Source organism: Phyllostomus hastatus, unplaced genomic scaffold (assembly GCF_019186645.2).
Source record: "Phyllostomus hastatus isolate PE091 unplaced genomic scaffold, TTU_PhHast_1.1 phas_scaffold_317, whole genome shotgun sequence".
Lineage (NCBI taxonomy): Eukaryota > Metazoa > Chordata > Mammalia > Chiroptera > Phyllostomidae > Phyllostomus > Phyllostomus hastatus.
This window is the reverse complement of record NW_025334023.1, coordinates 11,035,524-11,050,351: the sequence shown is the minus strand read 5'-3', so window position 1 is coordinate 11,050,351 and position 14,828 is coordinate 11,035,524. Positions and strand designations below refer to the sequence as shown.

Sequence of the window (14,828 nt, the reverse complement as noted above, 5' to 3'; positions counted from 1 at the left end):
TGATACCAACCTCATAAAGTTAGTGTGGAGGTTAGCACATGTGCAGTTTTAGAACCAACACTGGCACATAATAATTGCTTAATAAGCATTAGTTGTTTCATGACTTTTGTTCATAAGAACTCAGTAATTCATGTCAAATTCCAAAATAGAATTCTTAGGTATGGCAACTGGCTACTTGCCACACGAGATTGGTATTTTTAAAATCCCTCTTCTAAAGAGTTCCCTCCCTGAAAGCAATGGATGGGATTTAAAATACTGTAATGTAGAGGGAAAAAATATGACTTTGATCAAGTTTGATTAACAGAGCTGCAAACCAGCCTGCGGCTGCTTCAGAACCATGCGCTCTATACATAGTACAATTGCCAGTTTATTTTTCTCACCTAACGCTGGTGTAACAGATTTTCCTTTTCTAAATTAAAAGAAAAATTAACAGCAACAAAAGAGCCTGTGTAAGAGTATTAAACACGTCTAATAAAAAATAAAGAATAGCGTTAGAGCATCATAAATAAAACACACATAAACTCTTAGAGTTGAAGTGTTTAACTAAGACCCTAAATGTGTGATGTTTAAATCCGTGAGTGTGACCTACAGTTGTGCTTTGGTCTTGTGTCCATAAATGTCACCACCAACTAGTCATGACCTTTTCTTTAAGTCCAATATGAGATGGCTTTGGGTTACAAGACTATGTTAGACGATTTTATTCTTTGAGGAATTATTATCTATTTTCTGCTCTTTTACAAATGCAGTGTTAAATATTATGCCCCAGTCAGATGACTCATGATACACAGCATTTTCATACTTGGTAAATGTTAACACATTAGTCTCCGCTTTGAAAAGATAGAAGAGTTCATCACAAGCAACACATTTTCATTTTCCTTTGACCCCGTGAGATGGTTTCAGTGCTGTGGTTTGCTCTCGGCCCCGTTTTGTCTCTCAGAGGCCTCCACATTGTCCACCTGTGTCCACACTTAACCCAGGCTTTACTCATCTTGGCATTGTTTTGTATTGGCATGAGACTTTGTGAATTTTTTTTTTGCATGACAAGTCATCTGTAATGTTGAAGTTAAATGTCTAACATCTTGCAATGTCACGTGTCATTAATTCTCCCATGATATTTTTTCTTTTATTTTCAGTTACTGAAGTTTAAATATGCTTGAAATGTAAAAGTGGCATGAAACTGGAGTGATGCAAGAGTATTTAATGTTCCTTTAAGAACTTAACATTTTTTAATGGAAAAATTGGGGGGGGGGCAGTTCCCAGCCTTGCCTTTGGACCAATTCTCAATGACAAATTATGATAAAATTCTATTGAACATAAGTGCTGTCAGCAGAGTAATAAATTCTGAAGTGATACTTCTTTTCCAACTGAGAATGTTTCTATCTAGTTCTTGACTATGTCCCTTAATTTCAAAAATTATTAAATATTTGATTTAATGTTTTTCTTAAAGCCTAGTTAATGACACATAAAATTCAGCTCCTCTGGCTTTGGTGAAAGTTTCTAGTGACTGAAAAAGTAAGGAATCAGTAAATGAGAGCACCAACATTTCAGTGCTGTGAGGTTTCCTCAATGAACACAATGACCCAAATGGGTGTTGATTTAGTAGTGCATGAATATACAAAGAAAATAGGTTATTTACACCATTTTCTCAAGCTTCCAACCTGTAAGGACCCATTACTGATTCAGATATATGAGACCAAATACATACATACAAGCAAGTGCTCTTCTTCGAAGCAGTTTCCTTGCTGGCTCTACTTGATTCTGGCCAGGTGCCATGGATAAAACTGTCTTCAAATACTCCTTGTCAAATTACCCTCAAAGTCTGTTACACTCATTGCAGTACCGATGTGGTAACATGTCTTGTTCCTGGGAGAGTAACCCTCAGAACCAAATCAGTTAAACAAGGATGGCAAATGAGATGGTGACACATAATTTTTAAATGATAAGTGAACATGAAATTACTAAGACTTGCATGGTTTATCACTTATAAAATGACTGTGAACACATTTCCCAAAGAAGAACCTCAGAAAGCATTTACATAACAGCAACAGTGGGAATAAGTGAAAATTTTTTAAGGAGTCTTCTAGGCAAGCATCTTGTATTCACATGAATGAATAGTTTCTAATATATGTATTATGTTATGTGTCTATGTATTATTTTAAATCTAGCCTCATTTAAGCTAATGGAGTGGTTTACATTTTTAAGGACAATCCTTCTTTCATGATTTTTTTATCAAGTCAGAATATAGATTAAGTAGCTGTTATATCTCCCTTGCTTTAGTGAATGTCAAGTTAATACCTCTTTAGCAACAATTTTAACAGATTTTGGTTGACTGTGTCACCATCCAGCTCTGTGGCAAGGGACTCAACTGCTCTGTGCCTCTGGCCCCCTGTCCACCAATGAAGGCGTGGGGCTTAATTATCTTTAAAATCACTTATGAATGAAAATATTATACTATATTTATTTGTGTGTGAAATAGCTATAATGATCATAGATCATAAATCTATACACTTTTCAGTGTGGTTTTCATTAAGTCTAGGTTGAAGTAACTCAAATGCAAGTTATTTAAAAAGACATCTAATCACTGATGCGTCTAGTGTCCTAGTAAAATCTTTTCTACCTGACAATATAAAGATGATAAACATTTGTATAGTACTTTACATTTCTACTGCCTTACATGAGTCTCACAACGAAAGAGCCTCTATCATTATTCTTATGATGTAGATGAAGACACTGAGGCTCAGAGAGATTCAGTTACCTGTCTAAGGTGATAACTAGCAATTCATTAACTCTAGGATAAGACTCGGACAGAGACTCTAGGTCTTCTGCTTCCAATTCAATACTCTTTGTCTCTTTGTACCATCATTTATCTACAGCCAGATTTTTAATTAAAATACAATTATTCCAAGGTGTCATCATTCAGAATTTACACTCTTTGAAATTAAATTCTGCCTCCAAGGACCCTCCGGCACCTCTCTAGACTATCCACTTGCGTCACTGCAGCTCTCTCTGCTTTTACAAACTAGTTGTTTTGTCAGCATGAGTGTGACAACAATTAGACGTCCCCTGTTTTTGCCCCATGCCTTTTCTCCTTCACAGTCATTCAATGACAAGCGTAAAAAGAGCTTCATCTTTTCACGAAAATTCCCATTCTACAAGAACAAGGAGCAGAGTGAGCAGGAAACCAGTGATCCTGAACGTAAGTAGATTTTCAAAGAGAATGTCACATGCAACACAAGAGAAAAATCCTTCACTGCAACACGCATGATGTAGGCTGCCCCACGCCACATGCCTAGGCAAACAAACACAGCAGGCAGGCAGGTCAGGGCTTACTACTGTGACCAGTGTTTGGCTGCAGTCTGGATCCTTCCCTTAGTGGGGCTCTCCCGTGTGGAATGCATTGGAGAGGGACTTAAGGAAGCTGGGACTTCGCTTCCAAAGAGCATTCATCTGTGACCAGAACTGGGTCTAGTTTGCCTTTTCTGTCTTGCAACTCTCTAGGGCTTGAGACAAATTCTATTCTGGACGGAATTATTAGATTCCATTGCCACCTATACTTTTTGAAATGCTAGCTAATCAGAAGTGATTAAATTACCTGTATAGACAACTAGCATTTGTTCACTCTTTCACATCCAGCGAATATCAAACTGTTACTGAGCAGTGAGCTTGAATTGGTGGACACTAAATCTAAGAATTGGCCACGAAACTCAAAGTGGATCATTGCTCTGAGTGCTACATTTCTGTGGCAACATAGACAATGGGCAAAAATGGCATCTGTTGGATCTTTCCTTTTTTATATCAATCTTCTGCTTAAACCTTTCAAGTTGCTTTACACATTCTTGAGTCTCAGCCCAGGGAGTTTGGGGCGAAAGTTCTTTCAAAATAAGAGAGATTGGGATCCAGATTGCTTAGGCAACCCGGTCTGTCATGGTAGTATTCATTTCAACTCCACTGACTTCTTCCTTCCTCTTCCGTGGCTGTTCTTCCTCTCTCATTGCTCTCTCTGGGGACTTCCATGCAGGACATCCCCGGATTAGGTGACGACGGTTATGGAACAAAGACTCTGAGTAAGTTCCCAGGAATGGTCACTGTAACTTTTCTTTTCTTTTCCCTTCCTTTTGAGTTTGGCTTTTGTTCCTTTTCTTGAGGGCCTTCCACTCCTAGCATGCACAAGATACGAGTTTTATTTGTTACCTAGCTGTGAATGCTCCTACAAAGTAACTTTCAGCTGTTTTGTTCTGCATGTCAGCATTTAAATGCCAAGTGTGTCAGGCACTGTAACTTCTGTTGCAATTCACACCTTCCCTTTCTAACCGTGTGATATGGCCAACATGGTCCTGATGCCAACTATTGGCATCACTTGCTCTGCAGCCTAATACCTCTCAAAGAGCAAGGATCCATGTTGAATGAAAGGGCAAAGCTGAATGTTCTAGAACAGGGGAGCAGAAATGTACTGTATGTTCTTTCTCATGACCTTTTCACCCAGATTTTGCCAAATTTCATAATTGGGTTGTACTTTGCTGTTAGTAAAGGAGCTATTTTATAGACAAAAGGAACATGCATTCTCAAAGTGTAAATATTAAGCTATTTGATCTTCTATGACTAATTCTTTGTTATTAACTTTGATTTTTTTCCCTGACTTGCAGTGGTCCTGCTTGAAACGTTTGTATGATAAAGTTTTAGATATGTGTTAACATGTTGTTCTGTTAGTGATATAGTAGCTGCATTACATAATCATGTCTTCATTTTATAGTGGGAAGTTAAATATATTAAATTTTAAGTCTTCTAGTTATTAATGCCTTTAGTCTATGTCTCATTGCACTGAGCAATAAAAAATAATCTTGTATATTAATATACTATGCTATGATTTTTCTTTCTTTAATACTATCTCCATTGTGTAGGCACCAGTAAAATAAGAAGAGAGTTTTGTGTCTTTTGAAACTGTATCACATGTTCAATTTTTGTTTGTTTGGTTTTAATTTAACAGCTATGGAAAATATTTTTAGAAGCTATTCATTTCATTTGTATAAAACAAAATAGCTTTGAGTTGAACTTTGTTTTCAAGAGCTGTTTATATAACCCTGCAAAATGATACCCTTCATCCTTCAAATTGTTACTTTGTACTTTTTTTTTAGCTACGTGTATATAGAACACAAAATTCGATCAAGAGTAATTGCTGATCTACTTAAAGATGAAAACTTTATCTTTGAGTCTCTGTGTGGGACAGGTCATGAAATTTTTCTTGAATTAGTGGCTCAAGTTCATATATTGATTTTAATGTTACCTGGAACCATCAAGTACCACCACCAGAGTTTCTACATTTTCAGTTGAGGCGGGGAGAGGGAAGCATTTTAATGTATTGCTAATAAATGAGCATCATTTAAAAGTAGTTACCATCAGAGTGTCAAAAATATGAATGATGCCCTTTTAAATCTAAAATGGCAAGTGTTTTCTTACTCTTTAAAAAATTGAATAGATTTCACGAGGTAACATCATTTGCCAATTAATGCCATTGTTGGCCATGATTTGGACTTTAGCTGAAACACATTTTTAATTTCTTCTTACCCTCAAAAATTCTATTATACAATATCTGGATGGTAAGAGAGACCATTTGTTAAATAAAATGCTGCACGATCTTAAATTCTTCCACAGATAGTGTAGCCTCATTCTAAATTATCTTAGAAGTAAAAATCAAAAGCCAACAAACAAGAAACCCTGGCATTCCCAATTCAAAGCACTTAAAATAATCATGTGCCTTAAGATGAACCATTGTTGGGTGTATGCCTTGACTTTTTTTTCAGTAACAAAAAGCAAATTTGCACTTATTCATCCACACTTCTTTCCCTAGTGCCCTTCTGCATTTGTCAAATGTGTACCTGCATTAGCAGTGCAGTTCTGGTCACACACCAATACAAAGAGAAATGGTTCGTGTGACTTTGACCTGGGCTTTGGTTTTCATCAGTGTCATGACCAAAGTAATCCACCCGGATGTGTAAAATAACTCAACTGTAGGAATCTTTTCATGATGTTTACACATTTATCAAGTCATCACTTTTTACACTATAAAGGTATTACAATTTTATTTGTCAGTTATACCTCAGTAAAGCTAAATAAAAAACTAATCCATTCAATTGGCAAGAATCTATAATATCAAATACATTTTAATGAACATTTTTACTGTTAGACAATAATATATACTTTCCCTTTTTCTAAAAATGTGCAATAGTTGTCACTTTTTAAAAAGTGAAAATTATTGCTAATAAGCTTCAGAAATCAAAGAGTCACATATTCTTCATGTAATTAACCTGATATACAAAGAAGTCAATAAGTCGATGAACTTATCTTTTTATAATTTAATATATAGTACAGATGAAAGTATATGATTTTGGAAATAAAAACTCTAATTCTGGTATATACATCCCTGTTATGTGAGCTAAATTGTGATTTTAGTTACAAAAATATGACATATCTTTGTATAAGCAAATCATTCAACATGACTTAAAAATACATTTCATGCCAGGACCAGCTTGGTTTCAGATCACTTACTTCCTGTCTGTTTTATTCTCCCAGAACCTAATAACTATCCAAAGAACCTTAAAATAACAATAAGGAAATATCACACTAAATCATAAAATATTTTTCAGTGACTCATTTCTTCCTCCAAGATTTTCTAGTCACTCACTGAAACAGGGAAGATCTCCAGCAATTTCTTTTCATCCTGAGAATTAGCTGAGGAAGTATTTAGATAGAAATAAAATTCAAGGGATTCCAGGGATCAACTGGCAATTTGAAATGCAATATTCCTATAAAATTCTTAAAGGCTAAAAGAGAAAAACAAAAAGCCTGGAAGGAAATGGCCAGGTTAGAAGCCCCTGAGATTATAGTCAAGAAACACCAGCTGAGACACAGGTTGACCTGAATCTGGAAATCAGATCTATAAGAACAGGTCCAAGTATTTACAAAAAGAAAAGTGCATGGACTGACATCATACATTTTTTGTAATTAAAGATACTTTTCTAAAAAGAAGGTGCAGCAATCAAATAGTAGTTTCCTATAAAATGGAGATAAAGTTTTCATCTTTTTTATCTTATCTGCGATTTCTTAATGCGGTCTCCTCCGCAGCCTTTTACTTGCCTTTTGCTCACTTTTCTAGTGGCCTTGCATGAGTGTATTTCTTTAAGTTCTGGCTGCTCGCCAATGCTTGATATCTCTTTAATTTGCTGTGCTGTTCTTGCAGAACATGTTTCTTCTAATGCCAGCGATAGCGAAAGTAGCTACCGTAAGTTATTGCTTTGGTTTGTGGTTCTTTTGTTTGCAATTGCCCCATTGCCTGTGGTGGTCATTTCAGATTCTTGCTGTTGTTGTTTTTCACTTGCTGCCCTTTATCATCTTCATCCAAAGCAAATGGCTTGAAATGAAATCATCATTTGATGTGGAAAGACACAGAAGACACTAGGGCCATCAGTGGAGTGGTGGTTTATACAAGTGGTTCCAACCTCAGTTGACTGGCCTATGAGGCAATGCTCCTGGGGAAGGGGAGGATGGGGGTGGGGCAGGGTTCAACCTGGTGGATTTTGACATTCTGCTCCCCACCACAAAAAATAACTCAAATTCCCTGTAGGAGGGTTGAAAGGTTTTATTTTCAACCCTCATGATTTTATTTTCCTTCTAATTTTGCCTTTTCTGTTCCTGGCTCCCCTTTGCAAGAGAAATCTTTATAAATTATGGCATTCCTTTTAAATCAAGCATGAACTTTTTATATCTCTTCTCTCCTTGATTAATTTTTAAGGTAGACACTATGACATATCTAACTTTACATTTTTGATGGTTGGGAAGTGATGAAAAAGTTTCATCCTTTAATGTTGAAGGACCTCACATTTTTTTTTAAGTGAACAAATCTTGGATCAGAAAGCTTAACTGAAAAGGTAGGTAACTACATAAAAATTATTTCTGATCTTTGTTTGGTCACCTCAAGCCATTTGTTTGGTGTATAAAAATACTCACTGAGCACATCCTTTTGATCTGTTCTTGTGGTTTCTTACCACCTACACACTGGTTTTTCATGACTAACATTGGTGCATATTATTATCTGGGATTTTTACGATTTCTATAATATTTATTTATTTGTACTCCTTACTGAAATGGGTTTCTCAAAAAGCAGCTGCTGAGGATATTAGAAAACTGCATATAACCCAATACATATGACCCACAGCTACCAAGACAGAAATTGATTGGGCTTATTTCCCTTGAATATTGTATTAACTGAAAACTAGAATAGTTTTTGTTTGGTTGGTTCTATTTTTCTCACTACAGCATGGTACTTTACAAAACCATGTCTTTTTTAAGGTGGAATGCCATGTAGTGTTCTTAAATATGACAAATTTAATAGGATTTTGAGAAAGGCTTTGGAAAATCAGTTTGGTGGCAAGTAGAAAAAAGCACAAAAGAAGAAAGGTGGCAGAATGAGGTCGGGGCCAGGGGAGGAAGAAGAAACAGACCACAGAATAAAATAAAAGATATTATGATGAGATACCCTTGGTCCATCAAGTTTTAGAACACCTAATTTTCTTCCTCAACATAATGACAAGTCTTATGAATGAAGGAATCAAAGAGTTCTTGTCCTCAATTTGGTCCTTACCAATTTTAGATTCTTCCAGTTATCCAAACTTAGAAAAACATTTGCCCCCCCGCCCTTCTCTTCATTTAATTTTAAAACAAAGAATCCAGGCCAAGAAGAAGTGACCTAAAATTTCCTTCCTGACACCTGAGGCCCTTCAATTTAGAATAAGGAAATATATTACTTGTTTGTCAGGGTTTCATGGCCCTACTTTTTTTTATTTTACTTTTTTATTTTATTTGTTATTTCATCTTTATTGTGATTTTTCCATTACCATTTAGTCCCCTTATACCATCCTCCCCCCCCATTAACCACACTGTTGTTCACATCCCTGAGTCCTTTTTCCTTTTTGCTCAGTCCTTCCACCTCTTCACCTCCCCCCGCCCACTAGCCGTCATCCTGCTCTCCATCTATAGGTCTGCCCCCATTGTCCTTATTAGTTTTATTTGTTCATTAGATTCCACATATGAGTGAGATCATGTGGTATTTGTCTTTCTCTGACTGGCTTATTTCACTCAGCATAATGTTCTCCAGGTCCATCCCTGCTGTTCAAAGGGTAAAATTTTCTTCTTTTTTGTATGGCCCTACTTTTTTTTTTGATGTTGAGTTTTCAATTTTTAAGTGTTGTGCTTCCATCCATCCATCCTATAGTCACAAAGGAGAAGCATCAGGCCTTGCTCTTTTCAATCCTTTTCATGGAAAATATGTGCAAGAACTGCCTTTTCCACTGGAAATCTTGTTAAAGAGTTTTTCAGAGGCCCCTCTTTTCTCTTTCAGAGGTGGAAATGTTCTTCCTAGAATCATTAAGTTATAAAAATTGGACCAAGGCTTTCAGCTGCTTGACAAGTTTTGGTAGTAAGGCTCCAGGATGTCATCAAATAATTCTTTTCACTCTCAAATAGTAGGTGCACATAAATATTAATTGAGTGAATAAAGGAAACACTTGGAAGCAGCTTGAAGTACCCATGAGAAGAGAGAAGAGTTGGAACTGAACTTTAGTATATTACTACAGCAAATGTGGAGTCTAATAATCTATATTGGCTTGAGTATCATCTGAGGTTACAGAATGACTGCCTCTCAGATTGCTTTCTTTACAAATGATCAGAAGTAAGAAGAGCTTGGTCATGGCTTCGAGGAATAAAGATTTCTTTCTCTAGGGTGGAAACATGAAGAATTCCAGAGCAATATTCATTTATTTATTCAGCATCTACTACATGTCATGTTCTCTTTATACGCACCATGAAGCCCAATATGAATCTCAACCGACCCTGGAACTCAGCACACATACAGTGGAAGAGAAAGAGGAATGAATAAAAAATGCACAAAGTTGTTTCAGTTCCTAGGGTAAAAGTCTAGCCCAAGAAGAGTGGGGGCTTCAGAGGTTGTTTCAAAGAGAAAGTGGCCTTTGAGCTGAGCTTTGGAAAGTTGAGGTGCTTACCAGTTAGATAAGTTGAGAAGAAACCTTCCAGGCAGGGCAGTGACATGAAAAAAGGCACACAGGCTTGGGACAGACCTGGTTTCCAGAAAGTGCCATTTTGAAATCAAAATAGGCTGCATTTTTCTACTGAATTCCTGACTCTTGCTATGATTATGACTACTTTATGTTTTGTAAATAGCAGAGTCAACAAATATTAAAAAGACCCTCTTTCACTGATGTCCAGGTGCCATTTTGCCCTTAGAATCATACCATGTCCACTCTGGCGACAAAATGCCTTTTAAAAATGGCCAGTGGTTACAGACAAAGACCCCGGCAAGTGTGTTTCACAATTGCAGAGGGCACGTCCACACTGCATCCTGGGATTTCATGTTGTGACATCCTTAATTGAAAGCCTCATACACAGGCTTTCTCACACACACACACTTAAACAATCCTCAAACTCTAATAAACAGCTCAGAGCTTTGCTGCACCATCTCAGTCATTATAGAATAATTATTTTTTAAAAATCCAACTATACTGAGCACTACCCAAAATGTACTTAATTACAGTGCGTGTTGTCTAATTATGTAAAATGCCACCTCAAAACTATGTTAATTATGGGCTAATTTCAGATTTCTGTCTGTCAACAAAGTAGTGCAGTGCTGGCTTATATTTGTGGTTGTTTTATAGCTGAGCTTTCAATTGCCCTTGAATTGGGATGCAATAAAGACCATATAGGCATAACAACGACTTTGCAAATCTCTACACCTGAAGACCTGCCTTCCTCAAAGCTCAGTAAAGCTCTTTATGTCATTGTGGATATGAGAGAGCTCATGATTATCCTTCTAAGCCATTAGTGCTCATCAGCTAAGTAGGATTTTCAAAACTAGAATCTGGTGAAATAATCTGAGTGAAACTGAGAGGCCAATGAGGAGACCCAAGACTTTTCCACTGGAATCAGTCAAAATGACTCCCATATTCTTCCCCTCTTCTTCACTTCTCAAGCATTGCCCTTATATTTCTTCTAGTTCTTTAGCTTTCATAAAGCAATTTTTCATCACTTCTATTTTCTCATTTGATTTCTGCAACAAAACTGTGAGATACGTCTTGTAGTAATACTTCATTGTACAGATGAGGAAGGTGAATCTCCAAGAGGTGACATACCTCACTGATAAGGTGGTACTGTAGGTACCAATTCTGAATCTCATACATTTCCACTCTTCTCTATAGTTTATAACCCCAGCCTCTTCACATTTTACCTAATGCATGTCAACCACCCCACCCCCTATCAAATTAATGCAATCAGCAACATCTACATAGCATTAACCATGTTCTAAGCCTGATGTTAAGGTCCTGTATATATTAACTGATTTAATCTTCTGAATATTCCTTGAAGATTCACTGTAATCTTGAAGAAATCACTCAACGTCTTTGAACCTCTGTCCTCTCCTATGTAAAATGAGTTGTTTGGGTTAGAACAGAGATGGCCAGTAGATTTTAATCAAGATTCCAATTCTGACCAATTAGTAGTATCTGCCTGAAGAGTTGTACTGAAAGTATTGGCGTCAACTTAAGGCTCAGCAGTTAATGCAGGCAGTGACCCATTAGTGACGCCTGTCCAAGACATGGGGTGGGCAGTGGCATCATGTGCTACACACTCGCCATCCATGAACCACATAAACTTGAAAGCCTTAACAGTAACTTTCTGTGGCTCTAAGAACCTAATTTATTCTTAACAATCATCAAATGCAGGCACTAAACACTAAATGTAGAACATTAATTCTCCTTGGTCTTCACTTCCCTCCTCTTTCTTTTCTAGTTTCCACAAATTCTGAAAGAACATCAGCTTACTTTTCTCTATCATGAGGGCACATCAAGGTCTTACTCTGAATCCCACTTATTGTGACCGTCTTCCAGCTCAGACACCAGGTGTCTTGCAGAAATGGTTGCAAAGACCTCTGCTAAGCTTCTACAGCTGCAGGCATGCCCACACAGCCTGCTGCTTTCCCACTCTCAGCCATGCAGCTGCAAAAACAAGGCCAAGTAATAGTTGGTACCTTTTTGTCAGCTGTTATTTATAAGTGCCAACACCCCCAAACAAAAATTAGGAAATCTACTAAGAATGACTATTTTATGGAGATAACAGCCACATTTTTTTAAGGGTTGATGTTTACAGGTGGTGTTTGCAGGTGGTCTCTCATGGACTCTGACCCAGTTCAGCGGCTGCCTGCCACCCACCTTTTGCCATTTGTGAGGTCTATCCCTGGATCTCAGCCCCCACGGAGAAGTCTACCTTTATTGTCTGCTTCAGGCAGTGTTATATACTCAACAAGGAGTCAAGAAAGACGTGGTTTTAAATTTTGACTCCACTACTTATTACCTGAGAAAACAGGCCCCATTATGATCTCTAAGTTTCAGCTTCTCCATCTGTAATATGGGTTATCATCAGAGCACGTACCTCAAAAGAAATGGCTGTGAAAAATAGAAGCCAATGCATGTGAAAGCTCTTTATGGCCTGGAAAGTGCCATACATGCATGCATTACCTTTCCTTCATTGCTGTGACTTTTGCCCCTCCTCCTCTTAGTCTACTTTCCATTACCATAGGGCTTTTCATTCTCAAACATGAAAGTGAAAATTGGTTTAAGGTGCTGAATTCACAGCTATTTTGTGAGACCAGCTGCCATAGCTTCCCTACAGACTTCTTTACATAGGACCTGATTGTCACAGGGTCATTAGAATCGAAATGGGCCTTGATGTAGGGATGTTGTCACTGCAGTCTGCCAGTATCACTGCTCTGGATGCAAAGCAGTGTCTTGTACAAGTTAGAAAATAAACCAAACAGCAATGGATAAACAAAGAACTGCAGGATTGCCTAGCAAAGTTGATCAAAGCTATGTTGCCTTGGCCTAGTTTTCTGAATCAGAAATTATGCATTCTGACACCAAATATCTTATTTAAGGTTTGCCTTTAGAACATTCCATCAGAATGATTTGCAAGACCATTGGAAAGAGATTCCTGTGGGAACATAACAGGTTACACTCACTTAAAGAAAACCACACTTCCCAAAATGAAAGCCCATAAACAGAAACACAAAGTAGAGCCTGCCTCTGGCCTCACTGCTCATCCTGTTTTCTACTGCTGAAATCAGAATGCTAATTCACTGACATCTTTCTGTATGCTAAGTACTAGAGACACAGTAATCAATGAAACTCAGTCCTTGCCTTTACGGAGTTCCCGGTCTCATAGAGAGGCATGAGGAACACCTGATGTTTAAAACATTTGTTATCTAGTGGTTAGTATTCTCCATCCGCATATTAATCACTCCACCTAGATCACCCTGTAAAATTAAAGTCTAACATGGGCACTGAGAAAGCCATGCCTCTATTTCTAAAGCCATATATTTTCCCCAGCCATTGTACACCTATCTGCAATCCCTACAACCTCTACATCTCAGGCTTTAGATAAGTGGGGCTTAGCTGTCAATCACTTTTTTTTAACCTAGCCTCTCTAAATGTCAATAGTTTTGTTTACTAAAATGAATCATTTTTTTAATTAAAAAAAATGTGAATCTGACTCTCCACATACCAAACCCCTGCCCAGATGTGGCAGTGTCCCCTGAAGACTTCTGGGGAAGCCATGAGCAGACACGACTCAGACGGAAGTGCAGGCCCACTCTCCATGCCTTAGGAGGCAGTTTGGCCTAGTGGTGCCATTCTGAGAGTGGGCCCTGCTTGAGGGTGCGGTAAAGGGCAACTTAGGCCAGGGGCCATTTTTCACACTTGTACATGTAACACACCATGACCCAACCCCAGCTACTCAGTCTCCAGGGAAGACATATGTACATTACAGCTTTATCCACATACTGCTTAATGTCCCCAAGTCGGTTGTTAGTATCAAACTGTCTGTGATATTAACTCCTTTGATGAAATGAACACACCTGTTCTGATGCTGTGGCTCTTGAAGGAGGAACATGTGGCACTGGCCGACTGACAGGTGATGGGAAGATAGAGCGAGGAGATCCCTTGCCCTTTGGTTTCAGGAAAAACTACCTTGTATCACACACCTCCTTTATAACACAACAGACAGGAAGTTCTTTTCAACAGCCCTAAACTTCCCACCAAAGGATAGTCAGTCCTAGGCCTAAAACAAACAAAAAAGCAGACCCTTCTGGGGTTTGCGACTGAGTCAGCCTAATCTCATGCTCAGGTCATTAACTGGGTAAAACAGATGATTGAAAAAAAATAATTGCCTAAAACCAATTTACTTTCCATGGTTCTCTGTTGACTTGAGGCCCACAATGAATCAGAAAGCTTAGCAAATGACATTGGAGGGGCTGACACTTTCACTGCGGTGTCTTTCTTGGTTCTTTCCCCCAAAGTTTCAAGGCTAGATTTAATGGCAATTATCTCCAGTGACTCAGGGGACTCCTCAATTTTTTATCTTCTTGAATTGACCCAGCATTTTCCAGACAAATTAACATTGGAGTAAAATCCTCGGTGTCCTATAGTATATGCTGATGAAGTTTTTGTATCATAAATGAAACAAGCAGGCACTTGCTTTTCAATAATGTGCTTCTTTGGAAAATAAAATAGAAGATGAAATAAAAGGTTCAGAAATTCTGATAATGCAGCAGCAAACTATTGGATGGACCCTGTCCTTGAACTAGACGGTTGTGTTTTAAGAAGTAACCCTGGGTGGAGAGGCCATGATGCCCCATTTCTCAGTGTCAGACAGAAGGCAGTCTCATGGGTCATTGCCCTGATGAACTACAGACAACTAGCCTCCGTTCCTTCCCC

At 37.9% G+C, this 14,828-nt stretch overlaps 1 protein-coding gene across 17 annotated transcripts in view; it reads left to right on the top strand.

The window, feature by feature from the left end:
* DLG2 (discs large MAGUK scaffold protein 2) overlaps positions 1 to 14,828 on the top strand; it is a 1,902,487-nt gene that overhangs the window by 1,869,829 nt on the left and 17,830 nt on the right. For 10 of the 17 annotated variants that reach the window (XM_045817836.1, XM_045817832.1, XM_045817840.1 and 7 more), the window contains one exon: positions 3,097 to 3,196. In XM_045817836.1, the coding sequence (XP_045673792.1) occupies positions 3,097 to 3,196 (100 nt within the window). Of the gene's footprint in view, positions 1 to 3,096; positions 3,197 to 4,018; positions 4,065 to 7,234; positions 7,277 to 14,828 lie in introns of all 17 variants that reach the window. The other 7 variants (XM_045817835.1, XM_045817843.1, XM_045817839.1 and 4 more) reach the window with 2 other exon arrangements.